This window comes from Lynx canadensis, chromosome D1 (genome assembly GCF_007474595.2).
Source record: "Lynx canadensis isolate LIC74 chromosome D1, mLynCan4.pri.v2, whole genome shotgun sequence".
Lineage (NCBI taxonomy): Eukaryota > Metazoa > Chordata > Mammalia > Carnivora > Felidae > Lynx > Lynx canadensis.
In genome coordinates, this window is record NC_044312.2 from 58,185,861 (window position 1) to 58,203,477 (window position 17,617).

General features: G+C 41.3%; 1 protein-coding gene across 2 annotated transcripts in view; it reads right to left on the bottom strand.

Moving 5' to 3' along the window:
• The window catches only part of MRPL48 (mitochondrial ribosomal protein L48), a 53,125-nt gene that overhangs the window by 15,878 nt on the left and 19,630 nt on the right, over positions 1-17,617 (bottom strand). For both annotated transcript variants that reach the window (XM_030331162.1, XM_030331161.1), the window contains exon 4: positions 12,133-12,221. In XM_030331162.1, coding sequence (XP_030187022.1) covers positions 12,133-12,221 — 89 coding nt within the window. The remainder of the gene's footprint in view (positions 1-12,132; positions 12,222-17,617) is intronic.

Sequence of the window (17,617 nt, forward strand, 5' to 3'; positions counted from 1 at the left end):
AAAACCATAGAATGATTTTGCCTGTTCTTGAAATTAATGTAAATGGAATGATACGCTATGTTATCTTTTATGTCTGCCTTCTTTCATTCATTATATTTGTTAGATTCATCATGTATTTGGTGAAATAGCAGTTCTTTCCTTCTCATTGCTCTAGTAGTCTATTGTATGAATATGCAACAATTTATCCTTTTTACAGCTGATGGAAATTTGGATTGTTTCTAACATATGTCCATAATTAATAGTACATCATGAATACCTACAATCTGAACTATTGAATTATAGAGTATGCATATGTTCATCTTTAATAAGTACTCTCAGTTTTACAAAGATGTTTCCAATTTCTTCTCCCACCAGGATGAATGAGAGTTCTAACTGCTCTACATTCTTGCCAACACAAAACTTAGTGTAGTTGAGTTTTCTGGTTTGCTTTAGCCATCCTGGTTGGTATTAAATGGTAATGAATTAGGGTTTTAACTTGCAGTTCTTTTGGGTCTATTGAGCCTGAGCACCTTTCCATTTGGATACTCTCTTTTGTAACATGCCTATTCAAGTATTTTGCCCATTTTTTAGATTAGGTTGTCTGCCTTTCTCTTACTGATGTGTAGATTCTTTCTATATTCTAGATATGATTCTTTGTTAAATATACATACTGCAAATATCGGCTCCCTCCCTATAGCTTCCCTTTCATATTTTAATAGTGCACCTTGATGAGTAGAAGTTCTTATTTTTTATGTAATTCAATTTACTCATTCTTCCTTTTACAGTTATAGTGATTTGTGTGTCCTGTTTAAGAAATCTCTACCTTAATATTGTGAAGATATTCTCATATGTCATCTTCTAGTTGTAGATTATTTTAATATTTACATTTAGATCTGCAATCCATCTTAAAGTAATTTTTGTGTATTGTATGAAATAGGAGTCAAGAGTAATTTTTTTCGGGGTGCCTGGGTGGCTCAGTCGGTTGAGCATCCGACTTCGGCTCAGGTCATGGTCTTGCAGTTCGTGAGTTCGAGCCCCGTGTCGGGCTCTGTGCTAACAAACAGCTCAGAGCCTAGAACCTGCTTCGGATTCTGTGTGTGTCTCTCTCTCCCCCTCCCCTGCTCATGCTATGCCTCTCTCTGTCTCTCAAAAATAAATATTTAAAAAAAATTTTTTTTTAAAAAGAGTAATTTTTTTTCACAGTCATCCAGTCCAGTTGACTCAGCACCATTGGACGGTAGTGTCACTTTTGTCATCTAAGTGCCCACAGATATATGGATCAGTTTCTATACTCTTTATTCTGTTCTGTTGGGCTATTTGTCTGTCCTTGAGCCAATACCACATCTTAACTATTGAACATTTACGATAAGTCCTACTATTTGGTAGAAATAGATTTTTTAAGGGGCGCCTGGGTGGCTCAGTAGGTCAAATGTCTGACTTCGGCTCAGGTCATGATCTCACAGTTTGTAAGTTCGAGCCCCATTATCAGCCTCTCTGCTGTCAGCAAGGAGCCCGCTTGGGATCCTGCCTCCCTCTCTTTCTGCCCCTCCCCCACTCACAGGTGTGCACACTTGCATGTGGCATGTGCTCTCTTTCTCTCAAAAATATAAACATTTAAAAAAAAAAGAAATAGTTTTTTGAAGAAAAAGGTCAAAAATCTATCTCTATTTACATGTCTTTTTTTTTTTTTTTTTTTTATTTTATTTTTGGGACAGAGAGAGACAGAGCATGAACGGGGGAGGGGCAGAGAGAGAGGGAGACACAGAATTGGAAACAGGCTCCAGGCTCTGAGCCATCAGCCCAGAGCCTGACGCGGGGCTCGAACTCACGGACCGCGAGATCGTGACCTGGCTGAAGTCGGACGCTTAACCGACTGCGCCACCCAGGCACCCCTCTATTTACATGTCTTAAGTCACCCCTATCTAACAGCCAACAGCCTAGTAGCTGCTACAGCAGAACTGTTCCTGGCGAAGCACCTGGAATGATTCTCTCCCATCACTGCTCCCTGGGTCAGTCCAAGATAGCAGAGGCCCAATCTAGGAGAGTAGGAGGAAGACCAAGAAATGATCCTTTCACAAGACCAGTAATACTGATGACAGACCTGATCTCACAGGGATGTTCTGAAAACTGAACAAAACATTACGTAAGGTGGTTAATACAATCTGTGCCACATAATTAAACACTGAATATATATAAACTTTTATTGCTATTTTCACTTTTATATTCCAATCTAGCACAGGGCCTGGCAAAGAGAAAACATGCAATGAATCACAAGTTTAGAATTTTAGAACTGGACAGCATTCAGAGACAATTGTGTCCCAATTCTTCATCTTTGCAGAGGAAGAATACGAAGCCCAGAGAAATTAAACATGTCCCCCAGAGCCACACAGCCAGGCAAGCAGATCCTAGGTACTAAAACCCAGACCTCCTGACCCCCAATACAGGGATTCCACTGCAGCCTCTGCATTGCTAAAATTCTTTTTATAACCTTTATAGTTTCTGGATTTCCTATCTTTATGATGAAAGTCTTCCCCACTTCTTTATTATGTATATAGTCTCTTATAATTTCTCATTGCTAAAATTCTTAACAGTCGTGGCCACCCCAGGGTCCTAGACTTTGCTATGAGTGAGAAGCCAACCTCTAGAGACCAACCATCAAAGAACAGGAGCTTGTCTCTTTTTCAGAGCCTACCACATTCGTGGCCAAATGCAATGATCCAGACTTCTCATCAAGACATTCAGCACTGCAGTCAGAGCTGTGAAGAATGCTAACGTAGGAATGCAATGAGGAGCTGCTAAAATTTTCCAGCAGAGAGGGGAGGAGCTTCTCTGAAGCCTTTAGAAAGCTTTTATAACCAGGGAAAATGCCAGGCTCTTCAAAGGTGTCACTTTAGGGGAACAAAACAAAACCAAAAAAGCTGATTCCAGTATCCCTCTTGGCATCTCACTTGCTTTTCTGTGTTGGCCTAGATATGCCTGGACCGATCCACACTATCAGGAGCCCACTGTGACATTATATTTCAGTTCTGAGCCAGGGCACAGCATAGCCAGCAAGAGCTTGCCTTCATATAATATCAGTCACCAGTTCCTATAATTTTACCTGTACAATCTTTCTCATATCCATCCCCTCCTTTCTAACCCTACTGCCTGAGTTTATGCCCTTATGACCACCATGGGGAGTTATTAAAGATATTGTGCAGGGGCGCGTGGGTGGCTCAGTTGGTTGAGTGTCCAACTTTGGCTCAGGTCATGATCTCACAGTTCGTGGGTTCAAGCCTCACATCGGGCTCTGTGCTGACAGCTCAGAGCCTAGAGCATGCTTCTGATTCTGTGTCTCCCCATCTCTCTGCCCCTTCCCCACTCATACTCTGTCTCTCCCTCTCTCAAAAATAAATATTTTTTAAAAATTAAAAAAACAAAGATATTGTGCAAAGGATCTACATGAGCTGTGTTTGGGGAAGCCCACCCTAATTGCACATGGAGGAGAGTCAGGCAGGAAAGGAAGAGAAGATAGGAGAAAGGCAGCAGGGAGAATGGACTACTAGTGTCCACCATCAAACTTCGGCATTCCTGTGACTGACCTGTATTCAGTGTGTGATGGCCCAGGGTGGCCATTCTTAGATCCCTATAGGATTGTACTATGACCTTCCAAATAGGCCCTGGGATATATTACTAAACCATTTTTGTAAAAAAAAAGTCTACATTATTATCCCCATTTTACAGAGAGAAAACTGAGATCCTCTGAAAGTACCTCACTTGCCCAAGGTTACTAGGAAGCTTTGCTGGGAACAGGCAGATAGCGAAAGGAGTCAGATTAGAATGACAGGCTGCTGTAACTGCAAGGGATCTCAGAAACAATACAGTCCCTCTTTCTTTCCCTCCCTAATTTTAACCAAGGGGAAAGCTGAAACCCAGAAGGGGGAAATGACTTGTTTACAGTCACAATAGTAAGGACATGGCAAAGATAACCACTTTATGTCTAACCATGGCTGGAAGCTGGGTCTGTGGCCCCAAGCCCAGGCTCTCTCCTCTGGATTCTGTGTGAAAGTGATAATATCTGCCTAATAGGTGGCATTTTCCAGGTGGGAAAATTGGGAAGGAATAGTACCATCCTAATCCTCAAATGAAAAGGCAAATATGCCTGCAGCATATTTAGCTTCCAAAAATTCTGGTGATGAAAATTTAAAAATTTACACCTGAGGGGGCACCTGGGTGGCTCAGTCGGTTAAGGGTCTGACTTTGGCTCAGGTCATGATCTCATCGGTTCGTGGGTTCGAGCCCTGAGTCGTGCTCTGGGCTGACAGCTCAGAGCCTAGAGCCTGCTTCAGATTCTGTGTCTCCCTCTCCCTCTGCCCCTCCCCCACTTGCGCTCTGTCTCTGTCTCTCAAAAATACATAAACGTTAAAAAAAATTTTTTTTTAATTTATACCTGGGGACCTGAATGATTTGGTGATGGTACTCTGGACAGTCCATACTGAGTTTATGAGGTGCACAGAAATCAAGTGACTATGTTTATAACTCAATGTGACATACTCAAGAGACACACACCAGACAGAAGGCCTGGCCCTGACTAGGATGGCCAAAAGTCACAGCCTGGTACTGCATAAAGAACACTATACTTAGATGGAAGCCAAAGAAAATCTGGACTCAAATCCTGTCTGCTTAGTCACTAAATGACATTGAATGACCTCTCTAGGTGTCAGTTTCTTCACCTGTAACACCTAAAGTTCTTGTGATGCTTGAAGTAATAAATTTATATGAAATGGAAATAGCATAGACATCACATAGGTTCTGACCACCTTGGTTCAAATGCTGGCTCTGGAAATTACTAGCCAATTAGGCAAGTTATTTAATCTCTCTGAGTCTTAGAGTCCTCAGACAGGGCCTTTAATAACTAGGATATCTGAGGATTGAATAAAATACACTATTTATAATGTTATAAAATGGAGTAACACTTTTATTTTTTTTTACTTTCTTTTTTTTTTATTAAGTTTTTAAATTTCAATTCCAATATAGTTAACTTACAGTGTTATGTTAGTTTCAGGTGAACAATTCTATACATCACTCAGTGCTCATTGTGTTAAGTATACTATAATATTATAAAATAGAATAATGCTTTTAAAGCCTGGTACCTAGTAGTTACAGCATCTGGTATACAGCAGTTACCCAATAAATGGTATCTTTAAAAAAGGTTGAGTAATGCATACCAATAGAGCATTATTATACTATAAATTGGAGGTAATCATGCTCCTGGTATCCTACTGGCATGCTTTACAGAATGAAACACTTATTAAGCACCTGCTGTATGCAAAGTACTAATTAAATCACTCTCAGCAAAGACACCAACAAAACAGAAAACACAGTCCCAGCCCTCAAGGAATTTACAGTTCAGAGAGACAGAAGAGACACGTGAAAGACCAAATCTCAATTTAAACATAAAGAGCAGCCCACCTCCATGGCAAGTTCAGCACAAGCTACTTTGCTGGACCATGCTGATTAACTCCCCAAGCTGCTGGTTGCAGTTGAAAGGGCAGTAAGCAGTCACACTTCAGGGTATATAGTAGTTACTTAATAAACGGTATCTTTTTTTAATGTTTGCTTATTTTTAGGGAGAGAGAGATAGAGCACAAATAGGGGAGGGGCAAGGACAGAGAGGGAGACAGAACCTGAAACAGGCTCCAGGCTCCGAGCTGTCAGCATAGAGCCCAATGTGGGGCTCAAACCCACAAACCATGAGATCACAACCTGAGCCAAAGTCAACCGCCTAACCAACTAAGCCACCCAGGTGCTCCAATAAATGGTATCTTTTAAAAAGGACTGATTTAGACCTACCTACTTCTCAGGTCTTATGGTCCCTCATCCCCTACCTTAGACCCCATGATTGAAAAACTCCTTGGGGCGCCTGGGTGGCTCAGTCGGTTAAGCGTCCGACTTCGGCTCAGGTCACGATCTCGTGGTCCGTGAGTTCAAGCCCCGCGTCAGGCTCTAGGCTGACGGCTCAGAGCCTGGAGCCTGTTTCTGATTCTGTGTCTTCCTCTCTCTGCCCCCCCTCCCCCACCGTTCATGCTCTGTCTCTCTCTGTCTCAAAAATAAATAAAGGTTAAAAAAAATTTTTTTTTTAATAAAAATAAAAAACTCCTAAGTTTCCCAATTGCATCTCAGTGTCTTCCTACCTTCACCCAGGAGGTTTCCCCTCCTTGCAGAGTCTTCACCCCACATGATTAATGTGAGCAACTCCTACTTATTTTTAAGACTGAGCTCATGTTCTTCCAGGAAGCCCTCCCTGATTCCTCAGGTTAAATTAGGTACCACTCTTATGTGTTCCCATAGCAAACCCTCCACCATATATACCACTACCAATCACATGTATGCCTCTGCATTTATTCAACAAATATTTACTGACCACTAGTGATGAGCAAGACCATGGTTAGCATTAGGGATATGATAGGTAATAAGACAGCCATTGTCTCTGCTCACTAACACTTACAATCTATAAGGAAAGGCATATACAGAACAAGTAATTTTAAGGAGATGCATGTTTTACGAGAGGAAAATAGAATGCTACGGGATTGTAAAAAGGCAGACTAATGCTATCACCATCATCATTACCACTTATGGGCTCTATATTTCAAACACTGTGCTAAGTACTTAAAGTTTTCTTAATTTATTTCTCACAACAACATTGGGAAGTATAATTCCTACATAAAGCCTAGGAAACTCTGGCTTGGAAAAGTTAAATGATGTATCCAAGGACATACAACTAGTAAGCATCAGAGCTGAATCTTTAACTCAGGTCTGCCTAATTCCAAAACATTTCTCTTAACCTCTGTCTTTCCCTTTAGGCAAAGTGTGCAGAGCCTGCCAGTTTCCTCAATATCTATTCTCCATTTCTCCTTTAATAAGATAACTGCTGAAACACAACAGTTGGCAGATGGCAAACTTTATTCATGAAAGAATAATTAAGGAAATCAAAGTAAAAAAAAAAATAACAGAACTGCTGGATTTTAGCAGGGTATATGACCATTTATAATAAAAACTGCATGTCCCAAGCAATCTTGTAGCTAGGTATGGTTATATGACTCACTTCCAGCCAGTGGGACAAGAGCTTATGTACACTACTTTCCCTTTCTCCAGCCTGCTTGATGGAATGTGGACATGATGGCTGAAGAGGGAGCAGCCATCTCAGGACTAGGGGTTAGAAGCAGTATGGTAAGTGTGGCAAAGCCAAAAGCTAGAATATCTACTTATGCTTTTATGTGAGAGAGAAGTAAGCTTCTATCTTGTTTATGCCTCTAGATTAAGTGGATCTCTCTATTATGGCAACCAAACTACTATCTCAATTCCCATAAGAAGCTACTACATCTCATTCATTTCTCTATTCCTTGAGCCCAGAAACATTAAATGTTGAGTTGGACTGAACTGAATTCTTGTTTGGGTTCCGTCATTCACTAGACATATGTCATAGAGAAATCATTAATGCCCTTCAATCAGTTTCCTTTTCCACCCTGCCTATCTCACAGGATAGTTGGTGAATCAAATGGCATGCTTTTCAAATTTGTTGGTTGCAAAGGGCCTAACAAAACCATGTTTTTCTTTGTGAAACACCATAAAATGTTTGTCAAGATACGTGGATCATATACAACAAGAATGACTTTACTACCAGAAAATATGGTTATATTATATAAATGGAGTTCTCTGCATCTCAAAAAATATGAAAAAAAAAAGAAGACATATCTGAGTTTCTCTGTTAATATTTGTTTTCATCAAGTAAAACTGATTGGGGAAAAAACCTGAAATTTAGGTTCTAAATTGTGGAAACTTAAATGCGGAAGATTGCCATTAGTACACTTGAGGAGAGGTTTGGCTCTAGGATCACTAGTGTTCCAAAAGCACATGGCTTGAGAGGCACTGAGATAATGGATGTGAAAGCACTTTGGAAATGGAAAGGGATCATTACTACTATTCATATCAAATATGACTCCCTCTAAAACTCTGACATTATTGTAATTCAGCAGAACAGGCAAGGCAGAATGAGACTGGTGGGCTAGAGACCAGGGCACTCTAATGGCACAGGCTAAGAGTCAGGTCATCATTAATAATCACTCAGAAAAGTTCTGGGGAACTCTATCATGTTCTTTATAGCCCCAGTGTTTCCCAGTGTATCCCAAGCAGCTGGTTATTCCTAGGGTCAGTTCACTTTACATACTCAGTGTATGATGTAGGTGGCATTTAGTAAATGTCTGTAGAGCTGACTTCCATAACACCTTCACTGACCCTTTCAGGGAGAATTGCTTCCTTAATTTTGTTCTCTTGTCAGTTCATTCTTCTAGTAAAGCACTTACCATGTACGGTTAGTTACATTTTTGAGCACTACCTTTCCTAGCCTGCTGTATGCTTTGGGTAAGAAGCGACTGTGTCCCATTCACCCAAGCATCACTTGTGTTCACACAGTGCCTGGCACATAGTAGATGCTCAATGATGGCTTTACTTTTCAGTGAGTTACAAGAGGCAGACTTGAGGAAAAACATAGATGCTAATTTAAAACAACTCTTCCCTAAGCCAGTCCTAAATCCAAGTCTAGCCCTATGGTTACTGCACTGGCAAAACCAATCTTTCTGTTCCCAGGAAGCTAGGACTGTCACTATCAAGTGATTCTGATTTGCTGATTTTTCTGGGAACGATGCCACAGTCTCCTCACAGCCTTGTGGCTGTGGGAGCTAATCTATCTATGGGTGTTACAATAAACTAAATAGGTGTCATAAATGACAGACACCTCCTGTATGTCAACAGTGCAAACAGTTTCCAAGACAGAAGACATCTTGACTCCTAGGGGGCCATTCTAGAAAGGGGAAGTAAATTGCCTACATTACAAAAGATACACATTACTCTCTTGCCCCAGGGCCTAGAAAATAGAACACAGAACAATTACAAACTGACAGCAATTTATGTTGCCTCCATTTCATCCTCCCATACCTTCCTCTTAGCAGTTCTCTGAGTCTTGGATTAATACCCCAATTAATAACAGCTGAGGGCAAGTCTCTGGTCTTGGGAGAAATAACCTAGTGCTACACCAATATGAAGGACTACATTATTTTCATTTCATAGAAATAAACATTCCAAACAATCCAAAGCCTTTTAAATTCAATAGAATGATTCAGGGCCTTGAGGAAATAATGAGATCTATACATTCAGACACAGTGTTAGGCCTGGAGATTATCTCTGAATGTGATCCCTCACTGCCACAGTCAAGCTGGGTCTTACAGGATGTGAGATTACACCAGCAGAAATGGGACAAGATCTGGGCACTCTGTACATGAGAATTAACTCTTGTCTTAAGGTTGGGGGCTCAAGAGAGTAGAGGGCCCAGCCTGGATACTAGAGAGGGAAGGAAGGGACTTTGGCTGCTTATTGTTTTTTCTAGGTGCTATGCTTAGGGAAAGAAAGGGGACCACAAGATCCTTTCTAGCTTTTCTAGTCAAATTTACTGGGGGCGGGGGGGGGGGGTGGCAAAAGAGACAGGGACCTGGGACAGAGCCTCTGCAAGTTGGCAGACAAGAGTTTTCATGTGCTGTCCTGTGTCGGAAGCAAGGGGCCTGCATCAGTGACCACTACTATCTGGTTAGACACCGAGGGATAATGAATGACATCAGAGAAAAGCCTACAGCACTAACCAAAGAGAGCATCACTCCCTTCAAGCAACTAAGGTTATCTGGAGCCAGCTGTTTGCAAATAGTGGGTTGTGTTTGCCAGCTTTGATTTACAAAACCTCGGGGCAGTTCCAATAACCACATTTCAGTTCAGCTCTATCAATTTCCTGTCCTCTACTTGATACCTGGCCCTCTGCTACACACTGAGGGTGCAGAGAGAAACGAGACACGGCCTCTACCCTTAGAGAGCTCACCATCTGGAAGGGGAGATGGTCATCAAACAGATCATTACAACAGAGCAGTAAGTCCTAAGACAGAGGAAGCACAAGGAATTCTGGCAGCTCATGGTAGGACAAGTAGCCCAGGTACAGGGAACCCAGGAAGGTTTCTCACAAGGGGAGATTCATTGTTTTCCTCCTCACCCCATTTCCCCGCAAGAATTTAAAGGTTTGATGACGTATTAACCAAGTGAAAAGGGAAAGACCTTCCAAGTAGACAGAACAACCTTGAAACGGTATGATGATTTGGATGAAAAGTGAGAGGCCCAATGCAGTTAAAGCATGGTATCCCTGAGACGGGAGAAGAGAGTAGGGAGAAAGACAGGGACAGATGGCACTAATGTGGCATTGAGCTTCCTTTTATACCAAATTAGGGAGAAGGTCAGAGCATGGCACATGCATAAAATTATCTTTTAGAGGAAAAAAATCCCAAGAAATTAACAAAAAAACAAAGAACACAGGCTCAAACAGAATGAATTTTATTTCCTACTAATTTACGTGGGACTTTTAGAAGAGGGATATCCCAAAATAAAACAACTCCAACAACTACTTTAAGGTGTCACAACTCAAAGAGGGTGTAAGTCACTCCTTTTAAATTTTAATAGCACCTTGTTATCTTCCTTTTAGCACCTGTCGCTTTCTGCTTGGGAGCATAAGTATCTGTGTCTTATCTCTAATGGTTTATCAGCCCTCTGAGTGTGAACCAGGTCTTGTTCATTCATCCTATAAAATTTTATTACAACCCAGTCTGAATAGGCAAGGCACCCTCAACAATGCCTAGCACATAACAGACATTCAACAATTATTTCAGAACACCAGAGTTACATGATATCAGAACTAAAAGACTCTTTTTAATTTTTTAAAGTTTGTTTGTTTGTTTGTTTGTTTGTTTATTTATTTATTTTGAGAGAGAGAGAGCAAGCACAAGCGGGGGAGGGACAGAGAGAAAGAGAGACACAATCTCAAGCAGCCTCTGCACTGATGGTGCAGAGCCTGATGCGGGGCTTGAACCCACGAACTGTGAATCATGACCTGAGCCAAGATCAAGAGTCGGACATTTAACCAACTGTGCCACCCAGGCTTCCCTCAGAGCTGAAAGAGTCTTAAAGATAATTCTAATCCAGTTCCTCAGCCTTTATGAAGACTCATAAAAGCTATGGACTCTCTTCCCAGAAAAAAAATCACACACAGAAAACATTTTACATATAATTTCAGGGCCTACAATGCCCAGAGGGGTAAAGTTAACTTATCCAGAGTTGTGAAGGTGTAATAAGTAGCATAACCAAACCTAGAACACAAGTTTCCTGGTTCCCAGTTAAGGTCTCTTCCCACTACAAACCACAAATGAACAATTTATTTGGGTTGTTCCCTGCTGGGAGGCTGCCAGATGTGGCAATGTTCCTCTGAAATTCCTTACTACAAAGATGACGCTCAGGAGAACATGCAAGTTTAGTGGCTTCTGAGGCCCAAAGACAGTGGTGGACCTCTGCCAAGGAGAAAGAGGGGCAGCAGGAGATGTTCAGGGTTACATGGAAGCATTACAATAAACCAAAGAACCAAAAGTGATGTTGAAGTCTCCCTAAGTAGAAGAGCAAAAGCCTTCTTAACTGTACTGTTTACAGGAAGTGCTAGAATCATGACTCAAAGCCAGACCTTCTGACTTTCAGGCCGGTGTTGTGTCCACCTCACCAACAAAATCCTCTGCACATCCACAGAAATCTAACCACCACTGAAGCAATCCTGTTGCTGTGGGAATCCTAAGAAATGGGCTAAATAATCTTAGAATGCTTGGAACTAACTCCCAGTTATCTGTGATAATGGATTCAAGGAACATCAACATATTTTAAATCTGCAAATACTATAAAACTATTTGGCTGAAAATGTAATCTGCCTCTACTTGCCACAAACCATTCAAGTCAAGTGCATATCATTTAATGTGAGGTCCATACTGAAATAAGTACTAAGAAGATACTCTTTTAAAGTACCACAAGTAATGAAGCCAAATCATTTGCGTTTCCCTGTGATAACCTGGTATATGGACAAGATCAAGAGCTGGCAGAAGCAGCCCCACCGTAGATAATATCCAAATGAAATAACTGGAGATGACTAAAGGATGACCCCCCATCCTTTCTACCTCCAATATTATCCAACCAGTGTGTGTCTGATCTTTAGTTCTTGGCAAAAGTTGTACACTGTCCTTTTCTAAAATGGACCCCTGTTCCCTTTACCTCCTGGGCTTTAACTAGGTGCTTATATCTTCCAATGCCATGGGTAGGCTTTGTCTTGTAGTGCCGACTGGTGCTCAACAGAATGCCACCTAAAAGACAGAAAATAAGACAAACCGGTTTCAAAACTCTTCCAGGGCAGACAGATCACACATGAAGAGACAAATTTTCCACCACAAGACTGGGAATATTTGAGGACAGCAGGCCACTTACCGATTAAAGGACTAGAGCTACTTCTTAATCCTGGACTGACTCTCAGTTTACCCCTTTTTTTCTCAACTTTTGGGCCCTGGACTATATCCAATCCCCACTACCTATCTTTCCTTGAGAAATTATCTCCTGCTACAGCCACTGGTGGTAGGAGGACAAAATACTTTCTCACAGTGTTCTTGTTTTCTCTTGTCCCCCAACAGGCAATAATCCTTTTAAAGTTTCTCATATGGGCCATACAGAGAAGGAGATGGGTGACAAATATAGCCAGGTAAGAGGACAATCACAAATTTCCACAAAGTTTTACAAACCATCTATTTATTTGTGCTAATATAGAACAACTTCCAACACACATTGCCAAGTGAATAACAACAAAAATAAAAACCTAAGATACAGAACAGTGTGTATGAATACTAAGCATAAACCAGGATCTCCATATACATATTTATTGTGGTAGGCCCAGAGATGCACCACTTGGATCTACCTTCAGGAAAGCCCTTTAATCCTAATTATTTTTATCCCTGTTTACAAATAAACTGTAGCTTGACACATGAAAAGATGTTTAACATCACTCATCATCAGGGAAATGCAAGTCAAAACCTATCAGAATGGCCAAGATCAAAAAAACGAGAAACAAGTGTTGCAAGGATATGGAGAAAAAGGAACCCTCTTGCGATGTTGGTGGGAATGCAAACTGGTGCAGCCACTGTAGAAAACAGTATGGAGGTTCCTCAAAAAAGTTAAAGATAAGGGACTCCTGGGTGGCTCAGTTGGCTAAGCATGCAACTCTTGATTTTGGCTCAGGTCATGATCTTCCAGTTGTGAGATAGAGCCCCACGTCAAGCTCCACACTGGGCATAGAGCCTGCTTAAGATTCTCTCTCTCTCTTTCTCTTTCTCTCCCTCTCTCTCCCTCTGCCTCTCCCCTCCACACACTCTCTCAAAAATAAAATAAAATAAAATTTTTAAATAAAGCTAAAAATAGAACTACCCTACAATCCAATAATTGCACTTCTGGGTATTTACCAAAAAAAAAATACAAAAACACTAATGCAAAGAGATACATCCATCCTGTTTATAGCAGCATTATTATGGAAGCAGCCCAAATGTCCATTGATAGATGAAAGGAAGTAGTGTGTGTATATATACAAAGGACTATTATTCAGCCATAAAAAAAAGAATGAAATCCTGCCATTTGCAACAACATGGATGGATCTAGGGAGTATAATGTTAAGTGAAATAAGTCAGTCAGAGAAAGACAAATACCATATGATTTTGGTCATATGTAGAATTTCAGAAACAAAACAAATAAGCAAAGAAAAAAGAGAGAGAAAAAGAAACAGATTTTTAACTTTAGAGAACAAACTGATGGCTATCAGAGGGGAGGTGCATGGGGGAGGGGTAAAATAGGTGATGGGGATTAAAGAGTATACTTACCATGATAAGCACAGGGTAATGTATGGAATTGCTGAATTACAATACTATAGACCTAAAACTAATATAACACTGTATGGTAGCTATACTGGAACTATTTATTTTTTATTAATTAATTTATTTTTTTAATGTTTATTTATTTTTGAGACAGAGAGAGACAGAGCATGAACAGGGGAGGGTCAGAGAGAGAGGGAGACACAGAATCTGAAGCAGGCTCCAGGCTCTGAGTTGTCAGCACAGAGCCCGACGCGGGGCACGAACCACGAACCGTGAGATCATGACCTGAGCCGAAGTCAGACGCCCAACCGACTGAGCCACCCAGGCGCCCCAAGGAACTATTTATTTTTTAAAAAGCATGAGTAGAGCGGGGGCAGTGAGAGAGGGGGACAGAGGATCTGAAGCAGGCTCTGCACTGAGAGTAGTGAGCCCAATGCGGGGCTATAACTCATGAACTGTGAGATCACGGCCTGAGCCAAAGTCAGACGCTCAACTGACCAAGCCACCCAGGAGCCCTGGAATTGGAATTAAAATTAAAAACTTAATTTAAAAAGAAAAAAGAGGGGCGTCTGGGTGACTCAGTCAGTTAAGTGGCCAACTTCAGCTCATGTCATGATCTCGCAGTTTGTGGCTTCAAGCTCCGCATCGGGCTCTGTGCTGACAGCTCAGAGCCTGGAGCCTGCTTCGGATTCTGTGTCTCCCTCTCTCTCTGCCCCTCCCCAACTCGTACTGTGTCTCTGTCTCTCTCAAAAAATAAAAAATGTTAAAAAAAATTAAAAAGAAAAAAAGAAACTATAGTTCAAAAGATATAGTGAATTGGCCAAGGTCATCCAGCAAGTGAAAGGCAGAACTGCAATTTAAACCCAGGTCTATCTCACTGAACAGCCTGTACTCAGATGGGTTATTATAACGTCTGAATTTCTGGAATATAAATTCTGGCTAGATATGATCTTTCCTAGCTCAGATATCAGTTTCTTATCTCTACTCTTTCACTAGAACCAGCCCTCCACAGCTCTTCTCTGTCTCTCTTACTCACTGTCTACCTTCTGGAGAAGTGTTAGTCCTAGGTTCTGCTCCCTTTCCTCCTAGTTCCTGTGGTCCTGCCCTCATCTTCCCCAGGGCCACCATTCTACAGGGAGGTTAAAAAGAAAATGGTGTGAAGAAGTGAAATGTTTCTTAGGCTTCTCTTTTCTAAAATGGACTTCCAAGCAGGTCTGCTCTATGCCAGGCCAATCAGAGATTGGCTTCAGAGCCAATCCTGCATTTACAACCCACACTATTTCATCAAGACAAACCCTAGATATCATGAGTCCCTTCCATGATATGCATTACTCCACATTTACTAGTACATGCCAAAAACTGTATAGACACTGGGACAAAGATGACTAGAATATGCCCCTTTCCCTGGAGACACTCAATGGGTACTAGGGAAAGATGATAGGAAAGCAGATAATTACCTTATGGTGCACAAATTGCTTTAATAGAGATGAGAACAAGGTAGTGAGCGCCTAGAGGAAGGAACAATGAATCTGCCTCGGTGGGGGGAGGTGGTGGGAGTAGGGGAGGGTAATGGGAATAGGTTCAGAAGAGGTAACAGATGCATTCTTTAAAGAGGAGCAAGAATTTACCATTCAAGGAAGAAGGAGGTATTTTTGACAGAGGTTCCAAAGGAGCACTGAACACAACTGAGGTATCTTCTTGGCTACTATCCCAATTCTGTCTCTCTGAATCTAAGACCTTTGACCCTTTGAGTCTTCAGGTTCCAGAGCTGTAGTATGAAGCTTACTGTCTAGTGGGAGGAGGGAATCATTAACGGAATAGTCACAAAATAAATATAAAATTACAAATTGTGATACTGAAAAAAAAAGCACAGAAGGCTATGGCCATACAACCGGTGGATCTATTTTAGACTGGAAGATCAGAGAAGCCCTCTCTGAAAAAAATGACATGTGAACTGAGACCAGAATTCAGAGGAAAATAGTGGTTATCCACAAGGATGGGAAGTGATTAGAAAGCAGGAGGAGTGGGAGACTTACTGCTTATTTTATATTCTTTTGTATCTTTATTGTAGATAAAGATATACACATATTATCTATTCAAAAAAATAAATAAAACAAATTGAGACCTGAAAGGAATTTATTAGGCAAAAGACAGAGGATAAATGTTCCAGGGAGAGGGAACAGCATGTGCAAAGGCCCCATTGTGGGACACCACTTGGCACATTCAAGGAAGAGAAATGCTGTCAGTGTGCCTGAAGCAAAGTGAAAAGGGCACAGAAGATACCAGAGACTAGAGCAGGGGTGGGAACACACCACTCTCGGCCTTGTGAAGGGTTTGGATTTCAAGCTGAACAGCCTAAAGCAGGGAAAGTATATGACTGGTATGTTTTTAAAAGATCTCTTTGGTTGATGTATGGACAAGGGGGTGGGGAAAGAGAACGTGGGTAGGTTAGGAGATTCAAGCAGTAGCCTTGGCTAAGTTGTTGTTGATCTCACTGTATCTACATCCCCCCCATTCCATCCTCTAGAGCTTGCTCCTCAGGCACAGAAAGAACGCTTGCCATTCTGTATAAGCCACGCAGTTGTCTTGTCGTGCCTCTGTGCCATACTGGGCGGCCCCCCTGCCGGGACTACACCTCTCGGACTAGTGAAATCCTAGCCAGCCTCCAGCGCCAGCTCAAATATCACCATCTCCATGAACCTACTCTGTTGCCCTAAACATACAAAGACCATCGAATTTACTTTGTGGTTATAATTCTTGGATACTTCCGCTTTATAGTGAAACGTCCTGTGTAAATAAAGAAGAAAACTCAGATTCCAACCACCATCTTTAAGTACACAGAAACTGAATCACCGCCACCTCCCCGCTGGTTTCAAAAAGGTGATCTTTGAGATGGTGACACATCTTAGGCGAAAGCGCCACACTGCCTGCCTCAGCCTCTCATCCGCTGGAATTCCTTGGCGAATAAGCATTTTCAAATTCAGTTTAGGGCAATTCCTATAATTAGAGCAGCTGGTTAATTAAAAAGCTGGTTCAAGCTACTGTTAAATTAACCATTTTCCCCCTTAAATGAAAGGTTTTGGTCAAATTACCAGTGTTTAAACAGCTTAATGAGCCAGTTGTTTACGTTATAAAATGTACCAGTTTGAAAGCCTCTGATTTCTAATAAGTTCAACTGAATTCTTCCCCTGCTCCTAGTCATCAAACTGGCTTTCCTGCTGTCACATTAACATTGCAGCCTCCTAAGAGGAAAGGCAACTCTTTTCACTGAAGACACAGAACCCCAGGGTTTCAAAAGGAGGCTCTGAAGATCTTTCAATTAGCACAATTATAGGATGTAATCAGTATTGACTTCTCCCACATCACATCCCTTTACTTTATATATGCCAGCGTGACTGTCCTTCAGTGTCCTTGCTTATTAAACTGAAAACTAAACCCATTAATCTAGGATGGGGTAAACAATGTCATTTTACTTATTTCTCTTTCAAAATTAGCACAAGTAATTTTAGCAGGACTATGCTGGAGAGAAAGAGAAAATTACTGGGGTAGCCCCAGTCAGGATTAATTACAGGATATTCTCTCCATTCAGATCCTTACACAACACAAGGGCAGGTATACCCCAGCACCTGACAAATAGTATGTGCTCAGAAATTGCTCTTTTTTTTTTTTAAAGGTTTTTAAGATATTTTACCAAGACAAACTACAATGAAAAACTTTTCCAGTTTTTCTAATTATAGTACACTGAACTACCTGGATTTGAATGTGCCAGGTTTCTCTGATTCCATCTTTTTGCTCATGCTGTAATGAGAGGACTCTGAGTTCTCTTTATTTAAGCTCCTTAGACTTCT